At 49.6% G+C, this 23,768-nt stretch overlaps 1 protein-coding gene across 1 annotated transcript in view; it reads left to right on the top strand.

Annotated features, from left to right (window-relative positions):
* The first annotated feature begins 2 nt into the window (after window positions 1–2).
* The window catches only part of Podxl2 (podocalyxin like 2), a 35,080-nt gene continuing 11,314 nt past the window's right edge, over window positions 3–23,768 (top strand). Inside the window, exons 1-4 of the mRNA XM_004646102.2 lie at window positions 3–87; window positions 8,990–9,268; window positions 21,456–22,231; window positions 22,394–22,468. Of these exons, the coding sequence (XP_004646159.1) occupies window positions 3–87; window positions 8,990–9,268; window positions 21,456–22,231; window positions 22,394–22,468 (1,215 nt within the window). The remainder of the gene's footprint in view (window positions 88–8,989; window positions 9,269–21,455; window positions 22,232–22,393; window positions 22,469–23,768) is intronic.

Raw genomic sequence — 23,768 nt, 5'->3', positions numbered from 1 at the left:
CCATGGGCCGGCTGCTGTGGGCAGCCCGGGGCCCGCCCCTGTCGCGGCCGCCGCCGCCGCTGCTGCTGCTGCTGCTGCTGGCCGGGGGTGAGTGCACGGGCGCGGGACTCAGGCTGGCCGGCCGGAGGGGCACGGGAGATGGAGCCTGCTGGACAGCTCCTCGCACAGCCAACAAAGGGGCCGGGCAGACAGCGCGTGTCACCGCGGCCCTATGTCCTGCCGGCGGGGGCGGGGGCCTAGACGGGAGGCCGGGGGTCTTGGGCGCCTGAGACGCGCATTCTTCTCACCCCACTCTTGCAGGGGGCGACCCTGTGCCCAAGTGGGACAGACGTCGCCGTTGGCGCTGCGCAGGATGACAGGTGCGCGCGTCTGGGGCCACGCCAGGGCTGAGGGGTGTGTGTGTGTGCGCGCGCGGGTATGTTCATACGTGTGTGTGCGCGTGTGACAGACACGCAAGATCCAAGAGACCACTCTTGTAAAGGTCCCATGGGGCCACACTGCACAGCAGTGTGGTAGGAGTGTCTGTGGCTGACAGAGGAAAACTGCTAGGAAGCCTCTGCACATCGCTGCGTGGCTGGGGGTGGATGTTTACGCGAGTGTGTGTCGTTGTGAATGTGTGTCTTCAAATGTGCTGGGCACTATATTAGGAGCTGACAAAACGGTGGGGTACACTGGGATGGGAGATCTCTGTGACAGTTACATGCTGGAGGGCTTCTACGCAGCTGCCACACAAGGGATGCTTGTGTGAGACTCGGATGTGTGCTTTCCATTCAGCAGCTGCACACGTGCGTTGGATTGTGTGGGTGCAGCACAGGCTGGGGGCATGGGGCAAGTGAAAAATGATATGTTAGTGTGAGAAAAAGACAGACCTTTCTGAGCACCTTCCCAGGCAGGTGTGGGATTCAGGGGTGTGTGTATGTGTATACAGGGTAGACACAAGGGGTGTGAGAGCCGGAAGGCAGGCAGCTGCTCCAGAGTGGGGGAGGGGAATTTTCTGCAAGGGTGAGTCAGACAGGACAGGGCCACAACACAGGGATGTGTGCCCAAGTATGTGTGAAGGTGTGGAGGCAGCACTGTAATGAGTGTGTGTGTATGTGTGCATGTATGTGAATTCACTGGATAGATTTGAGTGACTTCTCAAGACCCATGAAAATACTGTGTTAGTGTAGTGGGGGGGGTGTTGCAGGATGTTGGGGACACTGGCCAGCAGACATGTCCCATGTGGGTAACCTGCAGTGATGTGGCTTGTATGCAGTTTGTGTGAGTGGAGGAGGCTTGTGTGTGAAGGTTCTTTGGGGAAGAAGTGATAGAGGGGCCATCGCAATGGGGCTCCTAATGACAACCACAGGAAAGTGACCTGCGAGTGCCTTGGGATGGCTGAATGAACCCTCACTCATTTTCTCCATTGCTGATGGATGAAAGCTCTAAGTGGTGTGCAGAGAAAAAAAACAAAAACAAAAAACAAACAAACAAACAAAAAAACCACTAGCGTGGGTGTCAGACATTCACACAAACCAATTTGTATCCCTGCACATCTTAAATGCCCTGTTTGCTTGTGTGACAGTAACCAGCACTGGTCTGCAAAGTCTCCTGGGACCTGGACCCAGCTCTGACTGCCCACGTCCCCTTGTGACCAGGTGGATTAATTACTGTTAGCAGCTTTGGCCCCTCTTTCTGCTGCACACTCCCTGCATGACATGCTCTACCTGCATGCTAGGAGGGCACATATGTGTGTCATCCCTCACACACCTCGGCACCTTTCAGTGATGTTTATCTGACTGCAAACACTCAGATGTGTATGTGTAGGAGGTGTGGTAGAATGATTGTGGGACCGTTTCTCTCGTGGCTGACATGCAGTCACGAGACCGATGTGACCGATGCTTTTGGGCACCTCCTATATCAGTGTCTGTGGAGGGCTTAGGAAGATCTGGACTTCAAATCTGCTGATTAAGGGTGGGGTGGCAGTGGAGCTAATAGCAAAAATCAGAAACAATTCACCAGGTGAAGACTTTAGGGTCAATTTGGAAAAGTAAGATAAAGCATGTTGATTGCCTTGGGTTTTTACAGCCCCCAAGATGTCTGCATGTTATACTGGCCTCCTCTGAGTTTGATTGGGACATATTCTTTTGAGGCTGATGCCCTTAATCTTTGCATACTTATTCTTTTTCTCACCTCTCCTCTGTCAGGAGTGATGAAATAACAGAAAATTATAGGTGCTAGAAAAAGAAAATCAGTCACAAAAAGAGAATAATCCTGAACTTTCAGTCAGGTGGGTCCCCATGAAGGCAGATTAGTTATTAAGTGAAGAAGTAATTATACACAGAATGATCACGCTCAGCTACTATTTTGGTGGATGTCATCTTATAGTATGCAAGTTTGAAAAGAGATATCCTCTCCAAATTACCTAAATAATTACCCATTGCCAAGGCCACTGAAGATATGCTCTATATAAAGACAAAACAGGCATTGTGGGGAAAAACAACTTCAAGAAAATGAAACCTTTGTTGGAGAAGGGATGAAAAAAGAGGGAAATACCAGATTTATTTTCTGCAGCAGGATTTCAAAGTCTTTCGTTAATTCCTATCAGGCCATCAGGAAAGACAAAGCAAGAAGGGAGCAGTATCAGAAGAAGCCTGTGTTGTCCGCCTGAGCAGCAGGGAAGGGTCAGTGACGGGAGGCCGTTCCCTAAGTCCTGGCAGTGTCAGGGTAGAGACCCACGAGTACACCAAGGACAGCCCTCTGCTGGGGGTTGGAGGGTGAAATACATCTGTCCCCAGAGGTAGAGGTGGACTGGCTTCTGTGATCAGGCCTGCCTGGTGAATGTGGAAGGAGCTTTCTGGGGTTCAGGCAGTTCCAGGGAACCAGACCAGAGCCTGGACTGTGCCAGCTCCTCTACCACACCACAGTTCTCTCTAAAAGAGACAGGATTCTTGTGGAAAACCAGTTTTCCCTTTTCAAACAAGGCTCAAGCAATCTTTCCCAATAGCCCTGGCAATAGCCTTAGGGCATGTGGGCAAAAATTTCCACCTCATAGACAGCCTGCAGCCTCTAAAACATGGATTGTGATGGGTGTGGTGGTACATGCCTATAATGTCAGCACTCACGAGGCTGAGGCAGGATCATTTCAAGTTCAAGACCATCCTGGGCTATCAAGTAAGCTCAAGGCCAACCTGAACTGCATAGCAAGAACCTGTCTCAAAAAAGAAAAAAAAAGGTTGTTTAATTCTCACCCCCATTTCTCAGCAGCTGACTTTTTTCTCCCACCTAGATTGCGTGATGCAGTTTTGCAGACGCAGTTCTTGTGCTCTGGTTGCTGGCCATCCATGTTCCCCAGCCCTGGGGATAGTCTGCTATAGCACCTGCTACCTTGTAAAGAGCTTGGATTCCAGTTTCTATAAAATGATCATTTTCCTGAAGGCAGAGAATGGCTGTTCTTTTCTGCAAATCCAGGCATGGCCTGGCATGCAGTGTGGCCCAGAATAGATGGTCCAGAGTGGCCATGGGGCTCTGGGTGACCACACATCAGATTTTATCCCCAATGAGACAGCACAGTCCACTGAAACAATGGTTCAGTGCTAACTAGCATTCTATCTGATTGGCAGGATGAAATGATTCTGATTCATTCATTAAAAACTAGAAAATAACTATTAAATAAAAACACTTTATAGAGAAAATATTTTCAAAGATAAGGCCCATACAGAAGTACAGATGAAGGGAATCCTGGGTAGTACAAGTGCTGGGAGCCACAGACCGGCTTGGTCTGCTGCAAGAGGAGAGGTCACCCCACCCTGAGTCTCAGGATCCTAGGCAGGGCTCCCAGCAGAAGGAAAGGGCATTGTGGGGTCTTTAGCATGGGCTTCTTTCTGTGGCCTGTGGGTCCCATGAAATGCTGATGCTATCTCAGGTGTTCTGTTCTTTTCTCATCCTCCACATGACAAGGACACAGCCAGCCCCTCAGAGCTTCCCACTCTTCCACAGGGAGCATTTGCAAGACCTTTTATGGGGAGAGGCCAGCTAATGACAGCTCTGCTATTAACCAGCTGTTTGACCTTAATTCCACTAGGCCTCAATTATTTTGTCTGTAAAACAAGAGGGCTGTGTTGGATTATTTATTTACTCCAACCACTACTGAGCTCTTGCATGTATCAGGCACAGTACCTGGCATGGAATGACCAGGGCCTCACAGACTGCATGTTCCCCATGTCTGGGGGGAATGGGGGATGGTGGTAGGATGGGCTGGGAGAAGAGAGACAAGGGGTTCCTGGCCTAGCCTAGAGACCTGAGGAAGAATTAAGGAGATGGGAGGGGCAGGTGCACGGGAGACCCAGAAGGCAAAGGGGGTGTCAAGCCCTGGAAACTGTGGAGCAGGGTGCAAGTCCTGCAGAGGGGGTGGCAGTGTCACATGGAGCATCTCCACTGCCATTTAAAGAAAGGGATAGGAGCACTGAATTTGCATTTTAGAAGATGCTCCTAGCTTCCTCAGTTCAAAGTGCAGTCCCAGCATGTGGACCAGCAGCACTTCTGGGCATGCCTGGAGACTGAATGGAGAGCTACAGGTAGTCAGCTAATTGGGATCTCTCTCTCTCTCTCTCTCTCTCTCTCTCTCTCTCTCTCTCTTCTGAGACAGGGTCTTATTATGTAACCCAGGCTGGTCTCAAACTCATGGCAGTTCTCGTGCTTCAGCCTCCTGTGTGCCACCACCATGCCCAGCCACATGCCCATTTCATCCTGAACAGCCATTCTCTAGAGGACAGTGCAGAGGAGAGCTGGGTTAGGGAGTCCTAGGACCTCCTATAGAGTCCTGTGCAGACTGCACTGCCCTGAAGCCCCTGCAAGTCCACTCGTCCCTGAGGCTTGTCATTAGTGCAGAGCATGGGGGAGTCTGGGCACTAGCCGGGCATATCCTTGGACAGCATTACTGTACCTGATAATGTGTGCTGAGTTCTGGCTGCTGTCATACCTCCCTGGTGTCATTGTTCCCTTATGTCTTCTTTCCTCTCATCTGCAGCAGACTGAGCTCATTCAGTATGCTGCTGTGAGTAGTTCTGTTGCTATGCTACCTGTCAGATCTGTCTTCCTGTCCTCCTGTGTCAGTGGCCAGTCACATCCTCTATTCCATAATGATTTGTTTCCTTGCTGGTCTCTCCATTGGAAACAAAATTTTGTGGGGGCAGAGGGATCATAGCTTTCTTATTTCTGTCTACATGGACTTGCATAGGCCTGGTCCAAAGGCAGTGTTCAGTGGGCTTCAGGGGTGAATGAATGAGTGAATGAATGAATGAATGAATGAAATTAACCACTTATACCCTACTCCATTTTAGATTTTTCTCAGTGTATCAGCTTGCTACTTCTGCGTAACAAATGACCCTCAAATTTAGTCTCTTGAAACAGTGGTTCTCCCGATGTGATCCTGGAACTGAAGTATTACCTTGGGTCTTCCTAGAAATACAGATTCTTTAAAAAAAAAAAAAAAAGAAAAAGAAAAAAGAAAAAAAAGAAAGAAAGAAAGAAAGAGAAAGAAAGAAAAGAAATGCAAATTCTTGACTCATCACAGACCAACCAGATGCAAAGTTCTGGGGTGAAGCTTACTACACTGGGTGTTGTTTTCTTTTTTTGAGACAGGGTCTTGCTCTATAGCCCAGGCTGGCTTTTTTTTTTTTTAATTTTTTTTTATTTGTGTGTTTGTGTGTGTGTGTGTGTGTGTGTGTGTGTGTGGCCAGCTCAGCCCACCAGGGGGCGGGGCTGGCTAGCATGTGGTGCTGGGGGATTGAACCGTGGTCCCTGTGCTTTGCTAAGCTTGTTCTAAGTAGATGCTTTAGACCACTGAGCCATCTCACCAGCCCCCAGGCTGGCTTTTGACTCATGATGATCCTCTTGCCTCATCCTCCTGAGTGTGTGCTGCCACCATATTAAGAAGACCTCCTATGACCCATGCTGGCCAAGTTCACCAAGAGCTGCCTTAGAACAGCCATTCATTAAGTGTGTAACCTTGCTGGTCACAGCTAGACCCTCAGGTGTGATATCAGCTATGGTCCTGCTAGCCCTGCTGGCACTTGAGCTGATGTGTGACATGGCTATTCCCTGGGCAGGCTTGTCCAGAGGTGTTTAGCTAAAGGTGTGTGTGCCAGCCCCTTGAGGCCAGGCCTGGAAGAAGCATAGCTCTGCATCTCGTTTGTTCCCTCGGTCACTGTGACTCACTGGGTGGCTTCAATTTAAGGAAGGGATACAGATCAAAGCCTTTGGTTGGAGGAGCGACTGGGTCCCGTGGGAAAGGCATCTGTGCTGGAAACCAGTGACCAGCCTCTGGGAAGAAGTTTGGGAAGATGGTTATCTGGCTTCTTTCAAGGCTTTGCTAGGGGATAGATAGTGCTCTCTCTGACAGTATTGAGGCTCGAGTCCCTATAACGAGAAAGGCTGTGTGAGTGAAGGGTCCCAGAAAGGCCTGGGCTGGGAAGAAGTCAAGATCCTTGATTCTTCCTCATCAGGGAGCAAAAAAGAACCTCAAGGGCAGGGCCCCCAACTGATGGGCTGGCTTTCTCTAGCTTGTGAATACTTTGGCTCTAAAGAACACGACATAAGAGGCACCTGTTCTCATCTGAGTTGGTGACATGGACATAGGAGCATAGCCTGAGCTTCTTGGAACCAGGGCTACCTGGAGGCAGCGTGGAGATTTTCTGGGAGGGGCATGGCAAGGAGCCGGCAGATGCTTTCTCCTGGAGCAGTTCCGTCATGTAGAAGGCCAAGCCCATCTGAGCCCCTGGCCCCACCTGGCAGCTCCACAGTGCTGCCTCTGGTAGCTAAAGACTGTCTTTGCTAGAGCACAGGAATGGGTCTGTGAGTGGCCTGGTGACACAGACTTTTATAGGGTCAGATTTGGGGATGGCTACAGTTGTTCCCACTTGGGTGTCCTGGTGTCCTCTCTGAAGCCATTTGGAATAGCAGCAGCTGCTTACTCACAGTAGCTTCTGGTTCCTGCGTCATCTCCATGGGCTGTTATCTTTTAGGCCAAGGGCTTCCCAGGCCTGTGCTCTTATAGCTTCTTTTTATTTTGTTTTGATTCAGTGGTTTGGAGGATGGAATCCATGCTGCACTTACCACTGAGCTACAATCCCAGCCCTTTTTATTTATATTTTTCTGTTTTGAGACAGAGTCTCTTTAAATTTTAGACTGGCCTTGAACTCATGATCCTCCTGGCTCAGCCTCCTGAGTAGTTGGGACTATAGTCATTTTCTTAGTTACTCTTCTCTCGTTGCTGGGACAAATACCCGACACTCAAAATGAAGGAAGGAAAGGTTTATTTAGCTCACAGTTACTGGAGGTTTCAGTCCATACTCAGCTGGGTCCAGTGCACAGTGGCACACCTTTCATGGCTGCGGCAAAGAGCAAGAAAGCAAGAAAGAGGTAGCAGCAGCTCAAGCAGCTGGCTTCTCTTCCAACCTTACAGTGTAATGCAGATTACCTGCCCCAGGGCAGGTGCAGCAGGCACACCCACAGTAATCAATTGCAAACTCCAGAAGCTGCCCCAAGACTGCATGAGGCTTTGAGGGGGACACCTATACACAAACCATAACAGGCATGCACCACCACTCCCAGTTTTTGTTCTTTGTACAGAGTAATGATACTTGCATTTGCAGAACAGTCTGGTTTATGGAGCTCTTTGTTGCCTGGGGCTAGCTCATTCTGTGCTCCTCCCTGGGCTGGATAGAGGTTGTAGGAATGACTGTCCCTGTTCTCTAGGTGAGGACACTAGGCTGGGCTGCCAAGTCCCTGGCACCATGCTCAGCTATAGAAGTCTGAGTTCTGAGTGTAAACCATGTGCTCCTGGCACTAAGTCCCCTCCACCTGAGGATGCTCTCCTAGGTGCTTCTTCCTCCCGACCAGCACCACCCAGGACTCCCCTCAAGGCTGGGCTTGGTTCCTGGTCCCTTGTGGGGTGCCAGGCCCATGCCAACGTTGCCTCTGTGTCTGGCAGGAGTCTGCATCGCCCTCATGTCCTTTGGGCCCATCACCTGTGGCCTCATGGTGGGGAGGAACATTCACAGTGCTGGCGGAGCACTCAGCACGACACTGATGACTTTCTTTCATTGTGAGCATTGCCAAAACCCCCCATGTGTTACAGTCAATCCAGACCACACTGTTCACCAAGCAAGAGCAGGGAGCTGCCCAGACCCTCTTCCACTCACTGAAGGTGCCAGTTCTGAGGCGAGTCTGCAGGTCCTTCTCTCCATGTTCCCAGGCAGGGGACTGAGACTGGGGTCGTGAGCCACGTTCCGGAGACCTAGAGCAAATTGTGGAGTTGGCCAAGAAGGCTGTCTTCCTGTTCATAATGAATGAGAAACTTGTTTTCTTCATTTGTTTTGAATAAAGCAAGAGGGGGGAATCCAAGGTTCTGGATACCCATGCAAGCTTACCAACATGAGAGAGTTTGTTCCTAGGACTTCAGACAGTGTTTTTATTTTTATTTCTTTTGGAGACAGGGTCTCACTATTCAGTTTGGGCTGGCCTTAAGCTCACTTTGTAGCCCAGGCTGGCCTTGAACTAGCAATGGTCCTCCTGCCTCAGCCTCCCAAGTGCTGGGATTACAGGCACGTGCCACCACACCTAGCTCCATGGTGTTCTACAGTGTGTTCAGGATACTGCATGGCTGGCATATGAAGCACGTTCTTTAGGCAGCTTTGGGAACATTTCCATCCAGGATGGACACCTGGGACCATGTTATTTCTTGTGTTTGTGGCCTTGCCTGGCACAGCTCCCAGGAAGGCTGGGCATGCAGAGCCACTTCCAGATGGGGCACCAGGTCCTTTCTGCCCCTGCCAGCTTCCTCGTCCTCCCTGAGTGATGCCACAGAGGCTGAGTACTTTATTTTTGCATCCTCTGGTGGGTCAGGTGTCCATCAAAGTCCCATGAAGTAGATTTTTGTGGCAGTGCTGTGCCCTAATCATCCTTGATCCTCCCTGCCTCTCTAATAATGTCTTTTCTGTCTGTGCAGGAGTGTCGCTGGGTGAATATGCAGCAGGGACGGATGAGCCAGGCCCCGAAGGCCTCACCTCTACCTCCCTGCTCGACTTCTTGCTGCCCACCGGCCTGGAGCCGCTGGACGCAGAGGAGCCCAGTGAGGCCATGGGCTTGGGGGCTGGCCTGGGGGCCCCTGGCTCAGGCTTTCCCAGCGAGGAGAGCGAGGAGTCCCGCATCCTGCAGCCACCACAGTACTTCTGGGAGGAGGAGGAGGAACTGAATGAGTCCAGTCTGGACCTGGGACCCACTGCAGGTAGCTCTGCTCCCCATCCCCCAGTGGCACCAGTGGCCAGCAGAGCAGGAGGTGGGCAGCGCACAAGGTGGGCAGTGCCAGGCTATGTCCACTGGAATCCTCCTCACTCTGCTTTTACCACATGGCCACCCTCTTGTATGGAAAAACAAGTTTCTGGGACTATCAGAGGCTCTTTGACATTAACTATTGTTCAATGAGTTCTATTCTGTATTCTTTTGTTTTGTTTCATTTTTTGAAATAGGGTTTCACTGTATAATTCAGGTTGGCCTCGAACTCACTGTGTAATTCAGGCTGGCCTCAAACTCATGGTGATCCTTCTGCCTTAGCTTCCTGAGTTCTGGGAATACAGACATGCACCGCCACACCCAGCTTGTGCTCATTTAATTTATTAAAGCATTCATGATCTAAGAGATAAGTAATTCTATTCCCATTTTAGGGAAGACTGAAACCCAGAGAGGTTAAAACTTGTCTAAGCTTACACAGCTGCTCAACTGTCCACATCCAAGTAGATGTGGGTTAGGGTTCCCTGGAGCTCTGTACTATTCCCCAGGGCTCTCTCTCCTCTCCCACAAGGTCAACTGATCCTTGTCCCCAGATCTGTCTGGACCCAGTCCAGGCAAGCTGACTGTCCTCAGTCACACACCAGAGCTACACTTGGTCCCAAAGCACGCATGGAGCCAGCCATGCACACCCCGAGGGCTGGTGACATGTGCAGAGCACAGTGATGGAGCCGCTCAGCACTGAAGCTGGTGGTGTCCGTGGTCAGTGGGGCCATTGCTCAGGGGCAGGCTCAACTGTGTGCAGAGTCAGCCATGATTACTTGCTTATTTGTTTAAGCAAATAAGGCGTGATTACTTGCTTTTTTGGTTTATTAAGATAGAGTCTCCCTATGTAGTCTAGGCTGTCTTTGAACTTGCAGTAATCCTCCTGCCCCAGTCTCCCAAGTGCTGGGGTTACAGATGTGTGCCTGGCATATATATATATATATATATATATATATATATGTATGTATATATTTGGTACTGGATTTATTTCCTCTAATTACTAAAAGAACACATGAACATTGATTGTAAAAAATCTGCAAAATACAAAAGTAACATGAAGAAGAAAATAAAAACCTTAGGCTGGTGAAATAGCTCAGCGGTCTAAAGTCCCTGCTTAGACAAGCTTAAGCAAGAGTGCAGGGACCGCAGTTTGATTCCCAGCACCACATGCCATGCCGGCCCTGCCCTCACCCCCAAGGCAGGCTGAGCCATCCACAAAAAAAAGAAAGAAAGAAAGAAAGAAAGAAAGAAAGAAAGAAAGAAAGAAAGAAAGAAAGAAGAAAAGAAAAGAAAAGAAAAGAAAAGAAAAGAAAAGAAAAGAAAAGAAAAGAAAAAGAAAAACCACCCATAATCCAACAACTATGTAGAGAGCCATTCCTGGTACTTACAGTTTAGGGTCAGTGCTTCTAGTCACTGTTACATGAGCAGCTAGAGTTGTACAGGATAGTTTCACTCAAAATATATTTCCATGCCATTCAATACCCTTTTATGCCTGGCTACAGCTACATCATGTTTGGTCATATGGGCCATCACATGTGTCACACTCCTTCCTTGTTGTTTAATGCTGTGGCAGTTCATGCTTAATACTGATGCAAATAGTCTTATACCTTTTAACATCTTCCTGACTGTCTGCATAGAATGCCTTTCTAGAATATAACTGCTAGGTCAAAGGTATCAGCTGTCCCCCAGAAGGCCACAGAAGACACCAATGAGGTCATACACAGGGTTCTGTGCAAGCAGCAATTCCCAGAGGTTGGATGGGATGCAGGCAGAACCTGGCCACAGGGAAGCGAGCTCCACACAAGAGACAGGGAGGTGGCCCTGGAGGTGAAGACCTCCTCATGCCCACCAGGGTCCCCTCTGCAAGGTCCTCAGTGCACCCCCCGCCCCCCTTCAGGGGCCTGGTGGTGCTGTCTGTGGGTTTGGCCATAGGCAGAGAGGTATGGAGAGCACTCGGACCCCACCTGGCCCAGGGCACACCCTCCTTGGATATTGCCTTCTAATCCCTGTGCTGTAGCCCATCTCATATATAATGATGGTCTATGTGTCTGTAGCTATCTATGCAATGGCTGTGGCGAGTTCTTCCTTTCGATTTGAAGCGGAGTATAACGAGGGGAGGCTGTGCCTTCAGGCAGGCTTTGGTTCCAGTGCTGCCATCTGACCAACAGGGTATTCTGTGCCCGCGATTGCTCCTCCAGGAGACCAGAGCAGTAAGACTGCCCCTTGGGGTTGTGCGTCTGCGGGCCTCAGCAGCGTGGCTGGCACACAGTGCTCTGCAAAGATTAGCTGTTCTTTTCTGCTTTTTCCCATGGAGGCTTTATTGTCTTCTGATCATTGTACAAATCTTTGTATGAAAAGATCACTTACTTTACTCTGACATATATAGAAAACAGTCTTTTAGTTTTTGAAGTGCTTTCATCTCCGTTATAGCAATTTTTAACAATTGAGAAATTGGATATTCTTAACACTGTTGTTGTTTTGACATAGGTTTAAATGTTATATGTGGGCTTCTTTCCTTTATGTTTAGAAAACTCCTGAAATATATGCTTCATTATTCCTTTTACTCTGTGTGGTACTGCGGGTTGAATCTTGGACCTTTACACTGAGCTATATCTTTAGTCTTTTTAGTTCATTAATTCATTTTTTTGTTTGTTTGTTTTCTGCCCAGCTCAACCCGCCTGGGCGCAGCATGTGGTGCCAGAGATCGAACTGCGGTCCCTGCACTTGCCTAAGCTTGTCTAAGCAAGTACTTCAGATCACTGAGCTATCTCATTGGCCCAATTAATTATATTTTGTGACATGGTTTTGCTAAATTGCTAAATTGTCCAAACTGATTTTGAGTTTCTAATCTTCAGCCTCCTTGAGTGTTGGAATTATAGGTGTGTACTACCCCACCTGTTTTCCTTCCATTTCTTTTCAGCTTAATAGTTTACATTTAACTCTAATCTAGCTGTACTTTGTTGTGGTGTGTGGAGTGAGGTATGCATCTCATTTTCTGCATGGATAACTTACTGCCACACACACACACACACACACACGTGTGTGTGTGTGCTTTGGTCACTGGGAAGGAATGGCCTTTCTACCTTGCACTGCACAGTCCCAGGCTCTGAGGTCCTCTCTGAGCTTGTGCTCTGTGGCCCAGAGAGCCCAGCTGATGATAGGACCTTCCTCCTGGGCCACAAGCCTGCTGAGCTCAGATCCCTGTCCTTCCTCCTCTTCTTAATCTCTCCGTATCTCTGGTGATAACAGTCTCTATCCTTCACTGCAGCTGTGAGCTCTGGGCTCTCTAAGTCTCCTCACAGCACTGTTTTCTCACCCCTGCCTCGCACACTGAGAGGCTGTGAGGGCAGGAAGCAAAGACTTCTTGGGTCATGTTCCCCTTGCCACCCCTTCAGACTGGGCCTGTGCCCACACCCTGTCCTTTCCCAGCCTGTCTTTGCCATCCACCCTGACAGCACTCCTACTCTTAGAAACACACACCTGCTGAGTCCAGCTCCAGAGTGAAGACTGTACTTCTCTTTTGCTCTCCAAGAGTCAAAAGTTTCATGGAAGGGAGTTGGTCAGCTCTTAGGTTTGCCCCTTAAAGCAGGAAGGACTGAAGGGGAACCTTTCTTTCATGGATGAGGGGTCCTACAGAGTCCAGAGATGTGTAAAGTCTATCTCAGGATGGCCCATGGGACAGTAACAGCTGACAGCCATGCCACAGACAGGCTACTCTCTGGCCATGTACCCTTCCATGAGTGGGAGGTTACCCGCATGTGGAGCAGTATCCAGGTATACTGCTGCCAGTTATGGGCTGTCATCTCAGTCAGTCTTCACTGCAAACTCACGTGCCTGCCAACCTCCCAACACTACTGCACAGTACCTGAGCCGGGACTCACAGGGAGGAGAGGTGTATATGGCTCAGTCCTAAGCTTTCTGCCTCAGCACTGCCTGCCTCTCTGCTCTGGGCCTCTGTCAAGGGCAGTCCTCACAGTGGGGGCACTTGGAGAACTAACATCATGACCCAGGATGAAGAGGGAGAAAGAGACTGTGGTTCCCAAAATCTCCCTGAGGTGAGGCTTCTAATGACCTAAAGGTCTCTGCAGAAGGTGACCACACCCCACTGACACCAGAACTTCACAAAGGCTCCCCAACTCCCAGAAGTACCACCTGGGCATCAGGCCTTTTAGCAAACAGCTTTTTTTTTTTTTTTTTGGCAGAACCAGGGATTGAACTCAGACCCTTGTGCTTGCCAGGGAAGCACTTATTCTACTGAGCCATCTCCCTAACCCCCAACAAACAACTTTGGGTGGATGGTCAGCATCTAAAAACAGAAAAATAAAAGTCCATATTGTCCTTCCTGTTTGACCAGGGGACACCTGAGGCTTAGGGAGTTGGATGGCAGCTGAGCTGCAATTATGGGGCTAGGGTGTCCACTTCCACAACCTCTGCTCCCTGTCACTTGCCTGGCAGCTCAGTGGTGTCACCTGAGACTGGTGCTGAGACACATTTTGCATAGCGTTCATCACCACATGCTCATGGAATTTCCTGTGGGTTCAGTTCACCAGAACATCATGAGCACTCTAGGAGGCCAGTAAGGCCTCGGTTATTCTCTGCCTGACAGGTGACAGGTGCCGCAGCCTTAAGACTCTGCCCCAGGTCACAGAGCTTGGGCAGCAGAGCTGATCCAGGCTCAGCATCACCAGGCAGAGGTGGCAAGACCTGGTTCTTGCCAAGCGAGCAGGAGGATGGCACATGCGAGAGAGAAACTGGTCCATATGTCACCAGGGCCTTGTGCTATATCTGATAGAACCAGATAGTACCATTCTTGTCCTTATAGCAGTGTCCCTGTGGCCCGGGAACCAGCTGTGCGGTTTCCACTTGGCCGATACTGAGCAGATGGCTCTGTGCTCCTGGCTTCCATCTCCTCACCTGACATTGGGCATGATCAGCATAAGTCTTTCCAGGAGAGCTGCTTCATCAGAATGGGGTTGAAGACATGGAATGCAAAGGGACCACTGCTTCACCAGGCCGGCCCACAGGTCACCCTGCACCAGGTCACCCTGCAGGACTGAGAATGACCAAGAGTAGTCTTTGGTGTTGCCTCTTTGTCCCGCCCTGGTTCATTTTCTGTTTCTGTAACAGGAGAGCACAGGCTGGGTTATTCATGAAGCATGGAGTGTAGCCAGCTTGCAGTCTTCAAGGTTGGCAAGTCCAGGATCTATGGGCTGCTTCTGGTGAGGGCCTTCAGGCTACCTGATCTTGAGGGGACCTAATTACTTTTTTGTTGTCTTTTTGATACAAGGTCTCACTATGCAGTTCAGGGTGGCCTTGAGTTCACTCTACAGCTTAGGCTGGTCCTGAACTCCCAACACTCCTCCTGCTCAGCCTCCTGCGGGTTGGTATTACAGGTGTGTTCCACCACACCCGGCTCCTAATTATTTTCAAAGGCCCAACTTCTTCATGCTATTGCAATGGCAATTGCATTTCTCACTTTTTTTCTTTTCTTTTTTTAAAAAACAAACAACTTTGGGTGGATGGTCAGCCAAAAAAAAAAAAAAAAAACCCAAAAAACACTTCTTACCCAGGTTGGTCTCAAATTCCTAGGCTCAAGCAAGCCTCGTGCCTCAGTCTTGCAAGTAGCCAGGACATACCATGGTACCCAGCTGAGGACAATTCAGTTCCAACACAAGTTTCAGTGGAGACATTCAGACCACAGCACATCCCCAGGCTGCTGCCATTGTCACCCTCCGCCCTTATTTTCTAGGCTCCTTATGAAATGGTCTCTGCAGTTGTGAGGTTGCCAGTGGAGAAGCTGCAAGTTCTGCCAGACAAGGCAGGTGGCTTCAGGAGGCTGGAAGGGCCCAAACCTCATCAGAGAGGCTCACGAGCTGCCGGCCAAGGATGAGCTCCAGAGCTGGTTTCCAGGGACCACTTCCAGCTCCTGCCCCAGGTGGCCATCCTAGGCTGCAGGACCTGCCTTCTTCTCACCCTGCTCTCCTTTGCTGGCTTCACTGGGGCAGGCAGTTGTGGGCAGTGGTGTCCAGGACCCTCACTGTCCCCCAACAGCAGGAGAGCACTGCTTTCCTTTAAGTGGGAGGAGACAGATTGGAGTGGCTTGGGTCTGTGCCCATCTCTGCACCAGCCTTAAGGCCTTGGGGATGGAGACCTGCAGGTCGGGCCCCTGGCTTCTGTCCCCCAGAGGAGACTTGCAATGCCAGTAGCAGGAAGAGGAGATGCGATGGTGAGTGGGGCCAACAGCACTGCACATCATTAATGTGCAATATATAAATTTTAAAAAGGAAGGGAAGAAGAAATATAAGCGAAACCATAATGTGCCCAGAAGTTTGGTCTTTCAACTGGCAAATGTACAGAGGTATTTACAGTATTCTTTCTACAACATATAAAGTATAAGTATAAAATGCTAGCCGGTAGAGTAGCACATACCTACAATCCCAGCACTTAGAAGCTCAGGCAGGATTATCACAAATTCAAGGCCAACCTGAGCTACCCAGTGAGACCTTGTCTCAAAAATCCTAAAAAAAAACAAAAAAAACAAAAACAAAAACAAACAAACAAAAAAAAAAAACCCGCTTATTATTTACACATCATTTTGATGTGGGTTTCTTATGTCATGGTAGCAAGATAAACTCTTTAAAAGTCCACATGGGGCCTGGGGAAATAGGTTAGGGGTCTAAACACCTGCTTGTCAAGCACAAAGACCTGGGATTGATCCCCAGTATCGCATGTTATACCAGCCCCAGGTGCTGAGCCAGCCTGTGAAGCCGGGCATGGTAGTGCGTGCCTGTAATCCTAACACTGAGGAGGCTGAGATAGGAGGATCACTATGAGTTAGAGCATCCTACTTTATAAGTAAGGAAACTGGGTTCAAGAGATTTGTAAGTGGCACTAAACTGCCCATTGAAGAAGCAGCAAAAACTCAAATCTGAGATTTCTACCCAAAGATCAGCCACCACTTGACTCTGTGAAGTCATTCAAATTAGGGCCACTCTAAATATCAATGCCTGTAATAAAGTTGAGAGAAATCAGATCATCGAGGCCCTGTCTGTCAGGCCCTGGAAATGGTTTTTGAGCCTAGAGTCCTTGTCCAGTTGTGTCCCTGGGAGAGGGATTGGACCCTGTGGGCACATCAGGTGCGATACCCACAGTGCCAGCTCACAGGAGGGCTGCAGGGAATGCTTGCACCTACACATCATGGGAGACAAAAGCCCTGTGAGTTTGTAATATCAGTATATACAAATTTAAGAATCCAAATGAGGGAAGAAAATAAAGTGGCAAACATCTATAATCACAGCACTCAGAAGGCTGAGGCAAGAAGATCACAGATTCAAGCCCAGTCTGAGAAACTCAGTAATTTAGTGAGACCCTATCTCAAAATAAACAACAGGGTCCTGAGTTCAATCCCTGGTACCGCAAAATAAATAAATAAACAAATATCAAAAATGAAAAAAGAAGAAAACACATACTGTCCATACTCCAGTCACCCACAGTCAGTGCGTGTTAACATGTTGGTGCACACATTTCGACTTTTTCCTTGTGGGAAATAACGCACACAGACTTACAACATGCAGCCGGACTGTGAGGTCTTGCTGGCTCCTTAACCCATGTCAGTCCCACAGGAGTCAGGTTAGAGCTGCACAAGCCTTCCGGCAAGGGCTGAGCATCCTGCCTTGGCTGAGTCTGGGGTCTGAAGATTTCATGACTTCTGGAGTCTTGAGATCCCTGAATAATTTCATTAGGATTCAGGTGAAGAAGTGAAGTGCTGGGTCTGGAATGTTCATTTTCAGGTTGTTTATAACAAGTGGTGCTCCTGAAGTATGGCCTCGCTCCTGCCGGCAGCAGGCAGGTGACTGTGTCCTGCACCTGTCCCTACCCACTGCTCACTGTCTTTAGTTATCTGCAGATAATTGCCAAGTTGATCATCTGACCATTCTGAATGGTTTTTTTGTTTTGTTTTGTTTTGTTTTGTTTTGTTTTTGTCTTTTACTACATGTTTCAGACTGGCCTTGAATTCACTGTGTAGCCCAGCTTAGTCTTAAACTCAGAATGATCCTCCTGCCTCAGCCTCCCAAGTGCTGGGATTACTGGCATGTGCCACCACACCTGGCGTATTTTGTTAATTTTTATTTATATTTTTTTTCTTTGTGGTAGGGATGGAAGCCAAATCCCTGGGCCCAATCCTTAGTTTATATTCCTTTGATGGCCAAGGAGGCTGACCCTTAAAGAGTAGCTGTAATTGACTTCCTTTCTTGGGTGCCCCTTTTCATATAAGTCTGTTTAGACTTTTGAGTGTTTTTCCTATTAACACTCCGTTGAATAGCTGGCTTGAGAGTCGCACTCTGGGGATGATTTTCATTGACTTGACATTAACTGAAAGGGACATTTAAAGTGACCTTTCAAGGTTTCCAGCCCTGCTGCCCTTTCTGATTCCATGTCTTGGTCAGAGGAGTGAAGGCATTAATATTTCAGCTGATGTCAGAGGTCACCCTGGAGATCATAGACATCAAGTCCAGCGTGCCCCTGGGGAACTTGTGCAGAGGGAGAGACAGCGCAGGGAAGGTGACATGCTCTACGTGGGGGACAAAAGCCAGAGCCAAGTGAGATGAAAGAAGAAAAGAAAAGGTCCTGGAGGACCAAGCTGTGCAGCACAACCTGTGGCTCCTGTGTCCCTGTGTGCCCAAGAGACCGAGGTTCTCTCTGGGGGAAGCTCGTCTGGCTTCTGCCAGGTCACTCAACAAACAGTCCCTGTGGGCTCTGTAATTGCTCGACACTGCAGTGAAGCTCAACGTTTTCACAAGAGTGGAGGAATTGCAGTGGTAGGCTGGGATAGAGAATGATTTGGGTTGTTCAGCCTCTAGAGAAAGAAGGCTAAACTGGGGGTACCTGGCCTCCCCAGGAGGCTGTAGTAGGAGGTTCTCACTTACCAGATAGAAAAAACAATAGGGGCAGGACGCTTTGATGACATAGACCTCACCTAGCTATAAAATGCTGCCTAAGTATGGAGAAGAGTAGATGATTCCCAGGGCTTTGGGAAAGTCGCAATTTCCCATTAAGGTCCCCCACGGTGACTAACTTTGCAGGGTGCCCCAGCCCCTCCGGAGGAAAGTCACTGAGCCCAGAGCAGTGGCTGAAACTCCAGGTGGCCCCACAGCTCCCCGTGCCTGGAGCATGGTGGTGGTGGTGTTTGAGTGCCTTTGGGCTTCTCCACTTGGATCCCCTGTGCTGAGGCCCAGTTTGAGCCTCATGCTGGAGGGCCGGGGGATGGGACAGGCTTGCTGGCCTCTTCAACTTTGCCATTGTCTCCCTGGGGACAGTGACAGGGACAGGCAGCCCAGACTGGTGGGTGTGTCCAACCCCTCCTGTGAGGCCCACACAGGGATCATGGTACAGAGAAGGCTGGGGCACACCAAGTCCAGTACTCATCCATAGGCCCTCAGCACAGTCAAGGCAAAGGCACTTTTGCTGCAGAGAGGTGGGGAACGAGGAAGGCCTGCATGTGACACCCAGGGACTGTGAGTCACTCCAGAGGAGGCTGAGAGGAGCAGAGCTGATGAGGATAGCAGAGGAAAGCCTGGGTCCAGGCCTGTCGAGGATCTGAGCTCCGTGGTGGGCCTGGAGGGCAGGTGTGTGAGAGACCCACTTTAACTTAAGTCTCACTCTTGCTTGTAGCCAGCAAGAGTGGGGTGGGTAGAATACTCTAATTATCCATTGAAATATTACTACAGGCTCCTGGATATCACTAAGATATTTCAGCTGCTGAATCACAGTTTTTACTCAAGGGAAGAAAATGTTCTTTTCGCAAGAATTCCCAGATCTCTTCAGATCCATGTTCTCTTTGTAACCAGTTGCTTCCAAGCCTATTGTGCTATTTATCGTGAGATTTATTTTTGTATGTTCCTATAGGTTTCTTGATTTTTTATGTCTTTTTTTTGTTTTAAAAAACAATATCCTTAATCCTCTGGAATCATGGACAGTAAAACTTTTTTCTTTAAGAGTAGGAAAATTTATTGGAAGCTGGGCATGGTTGCACACACTTTCAATTCCAGCACTTGAAGAAGGCTGAGGCAGGAGGATCTTTGACAGTTGGAGACCACCCTGGGCTACAAAGTGAGCTCAAGGCCGACCTGAGCTGTACAGTGAGACCTTGTCTCTAGAAGATGGGGGGTGGGGAGAGACAAATTTTACTGGAGGAAAGGAATGGGAAATAGCGATGGGGAAATGGAGATTGGGAATAGCTTCTGACAGACAGTAGGGGTTCCAAAGGGGCCACCAACAAACCCATCTCTCAAAGGAAGCTTTATAGAGCAAAACCATGAGACGAGTACAACATTGGTCAAAATTATGGTCAACCAATAAAATTGCAAGTATAGTTACAAGTCTAGCAGGTAATATTGATCCAATGGTACCAAGGGCGGATGTGTGTAACATCATTAACCTTGGCCAATAATCTGTAGTCCTAGTTTTAGTAGGTGGGAGAGGATAGCCCACCTCTAATAGGGGCTGGGAAGTCTCAAAAGGGTCAGACCAATAATGCCACACCTCCATCCATCCCGTAGGGGACTGTGTAAACCTAGCCACTGTGACTTTAGTTTTCAGATGCCCTCCAAAGCCACAGCCCTGATGCATTCTCAGCTCCTGCACTGACCCCCTCAGGGACCCAGCCCTGTCTGCTGTACTTCTACCTGACTTAGCTGTCTCTAATATTCCCCCTTCTGAAGAGGCATCCCTAACTGCAGTTAGGGAGAAGGGGTGAAGTTTCTAGCTGGTTGCTTTGAGCTGAGAAGGGCTGGTGTAGGGGAAACCATAGTCAGGTGCCTCCTCTAGGGAAGTAATCTAATGGGTCTAAGACAAGGTGGACAGCAAAATTTTTTTTCTTGTATTTATGACAGTGTCTTTGATTTGCTGTCACACTTTGGTAATAGTTGGGTGTAAAATTCCAAGTTCAAAATAAACTTCCTGCTAAGAAGAGAGCTCAGTAGCATAAGTGCCTGCCTGCCAAGCACAAGGTCCTGAGTTTGATCCCTGGTACGAAAGCTAAAAATAAAAATTCCAGGAGGGCCAGCCAAATAGCTCAGCGGATTAAAGCGCCTGCAAGCAGGTGCAGGGGCCAGGGGTTTTGATCTCCCAGCCTGCTGTGCCGGCCCCGCCCCCATGACGTACTGAGATAGCAATTGAGACTGGGCATGGTGGCACCTCCACACCTGTAATCCCAGCTCTTGGGAGGCTGTAAACAGGCGGATCACTATGAGTCTGATCTAGACCCTGAACACCCAATAGACCCTTCCCTAAAAAATAAAAAAAAAATTTTTTTAAATTTTCCTCAGAATTTTCAAAGCATTTTCAATTTCTTCCTGAAGCCTAGGATTATATATATTATAAACTGGGTGATAATTTGGTAATCTCTTTCTTGTCCCTTTATCAGTGGTCTGTCCTTTCTTGGGAACTTTTAGCCTCTCCTCTGGCTCCTTAGGATGTGCACTGTGCTGAGCGAGGTGAGCTGTGAGTCCAGCTCCCTCACAGATGCGCCCCTGGGTGGGAACCATCAGAACTCAAAGACGGCTGGTGGGAAAGCAGAATTGTATGACCACTTTGGAAATAGTTTAGTTGTTTCTTAAAAATTTAAACTGGGTGCAGTGGTGCATACCAGTAGTCCCAGCTACAGAAGGCTGAGGCAAGAGGATTACTTGAGTCAAGAAACCCAGGAGATCAAGACCAGCCTGGGCAACAGAGTGAGGACCCATCTCAAAAAGGAAGAGGGAGAGTGTTTCTCAGAACTCATTGGAGGATTCACCCAGAAGGACCCTTTAGACCCGTTAGAAGACCAGCAAGGGGAGCCCTTCTGAGGGGTGGATAGAGGGTCTTCCTGGTAGGTCCCAGATGAAAGCACTGTTAGTGGCTACCCCGAGGGGCGTATATGTGAAATGTCTGCACATTCTTGTGCTCACTGAATTTGGTGACAAATGTGAATTATATTTCTTATAACAAGGAAGATATGGCCCCCCACAGACTGGGCCCCTCTGTCCTGCAGCTCCCTAGTGTTTCTAGAACTCTGGGTTCTTTTCCTTTGGTCCTTTCCCATTGATAGAAAATAACAGAGTCTGCGCTGGATTGACAAGCAGCTCCCTTGTTCCCTGTCCTAGACTATGGCTTCCCTGACCTCACGGAGAAGGCGGGGCCAATGGACATGGACGATGCCGGCCAGGCCATGGAGCTGCCCAGCCTCCCATCCACCTCTCCCAAGCTGAACCTGGTGGAGCCACCCTGGCAGGTGCCTCTGGAAGAGGAGGAAGAAGAAGAGGAGAGAGAGAAGGAAGAGGTGGAGAGGGACGAGGAGGACGAGGAGGAGGAGCTGCTGCCTGTGAGCGGGTCCCAGGAGGAAGCCACCACACAGGCCAGAGACTTTGTTCCCAGCAGCAGCAGCAGCAGCAGCCAGGCCCTGGGTATCCCTGGACTCAGGCATGAGGAGTCTGGGGACCAGGCTGCATCCGGCGTGGAGGTGGAAAGCAGCATGGAGCCCAGTTCAGCCCTACCCTCAGTCATCCCTAGCGTGGTGACCCCAGGGCCTCAGGAACTGCCTAGCCAGGGGGCCAGGGCCACCATGTTGTTGGCGGCTGGATCCCGGGTAGAGTATGAGGTCCCTCAAGAGGCCAGTGAGGAGGCTACTGTGGGAATCAGCAGGGAGCTGGCTTCGTCCTTGTCCTCAGCTTTGTTCCTACAGACCAAAGCCCCCGCAAGGGCTGAGACCCCGGATGAGGACCGCCTGTACCCTCAGATCCCTACCCCTTCCCCATCGACCCTGGGAGACTCCACATCGATGCTATTCTCTGCCATCCCGGGGCAGGAAGTGCTCAGTCAGCAGCCCCCAGGGGCATCTGCTGCAGAAGCTCCATCCAGGACACCTTGGGACTCCACTCAGGTGAGATCCCTTCCTCCCTAGGTCTGCGGAGTGCAGAGCACTCAGTGAGTCGCCTGGCACAGGCTGCCGGCTCCCATCTGCATGCAGCCCTCTGCCTCTCTATCCTCTAGGCCCCGTCTCTCCCTGCCACCCGAGTGTCCTCACTTTTGTCTCCCGGCACAGGTGATCTGCAAGGACTGGAGCAACCTCGCGGGGAAGAACTACATCATCCTGAACATGACTGAGAACATAGACTGTGTGAGTGTCCAGCGAGGCTAGGGGGAGGCAGGTGGCCCAGGGCAGGAGCTGGGGCACAGCAGGGTGTAGGCGACAGCTCAGTCCTAACTGCTTGAAGCTGACCCAGAATACCGAAAACAAAAAGCACTTTTTGTATTATAAAATTTGTAAGGACTCTTCTGTGTTTGCCTCCTTCTCCTTCCTAATTTAAAAGAATCCTTTTGTTTCTGTGTTCAGTATCTTGCGTGGTCCGTATTGTAGCCCTTTGTTTTGTGTTTCGAGACTGGGTTTCACTGTGCTGCCCAGCATGGCTCCCATGACCTGGGCTCAAGTGACCCTCTTGCCTCAGCTTCCCATGGAACTGGTATTGCAGATGAAGTTCAACATGTCAGCATCATTAGGTCCTTCCTCCTGGGGTGATCAGACTCTTTGAAAAGGGACTTCTGTGCCCCAGAATTCTGAAGGGCTGGGTGTCAGTGTCTGGGAGCCAGGCTAGGCAGAGGCCAGGGTGTCTCAGGACTTTAAGTACGCAGGCATAAATACCGATACTCATTCACTCCCCACAGCCACCACACATGCACACGTGTGTGCTCAGTTGTGTCTGGTGTCCTCTAGGTTAGGGCTGCACCTCTTGAAAATCCCTGGGGCTTGCTGCGTCACTCTGTGGTCCTTTTCCTGTGTGTGTGAGGCCTCGTGTTATCCCAAGCACTTGGGGAAAAGTGAAAAAATAGACTTGGATCTCCTTGGGAGAAGGATGTGGGGCGGGCGTGCAGCATTGCGGGGAGGGGCTTGGGGCGCAGGCCTTCCTGAGCAGACTCCTAGCCAGGTCCTTTTCCAGTGCCGGTCAGCAGGGACAGAGAGCAGCTCAGCTTCCCTGTCTTGGCAAGTTCTAAGGCTGCCACCTGCTGTCTGGCTGTTGGTTGGCCTCCTTGGAGGCTTAGTTCCTTGTTTGTCTCTGTGGCCTTGGAGGTTAAATTCTTTACTCTTGGTTAGTGGTTCAATGAGAAGGAAAGTCAATGTGTGCGTTTCATCCAAGTGTGACCTGAGTGAGCTGGGTGTAGTGGAGCAAGGGTAGGCCCGGCACTCAGGAGGCTGAGGCAGGAGGATTGTGTCTGAAGCCAGCCTGGACTACTAGGGAGACACTGTCTAAAAACGATAGTGGGGCTGGAGAGATGGCTCTGTGGAATAAGCGCTTCCCTGGCAAGCACAAGGACCTGAGTTCAATCCCTGGTTCTGCCAAAAAGAAAAAAACAAACAAACAAACAATAGTAACAGCAAAACTGAGCCCCCCTCCCAAATTAGTATAAACAGAGGCATTTTA

This window comes from Octodon degus, unplaced genomic scaffold (assembly GCF_000260255.1).
Source record: "Octodon degus isolate 3935 unplaced genomic scaffold, OctDeg1.0 scaffold00254, whole genome shotgun sequence".
Classification (NCBI taxonomy): Eukaryota; Metazoa; Chordata; class Mammalia; order Rodentia; family Octodontidae; genus Octodon; species Octodon degus.
This window is presented reverse-complemented; position numbering and strand designations above follow the sequence as displayed.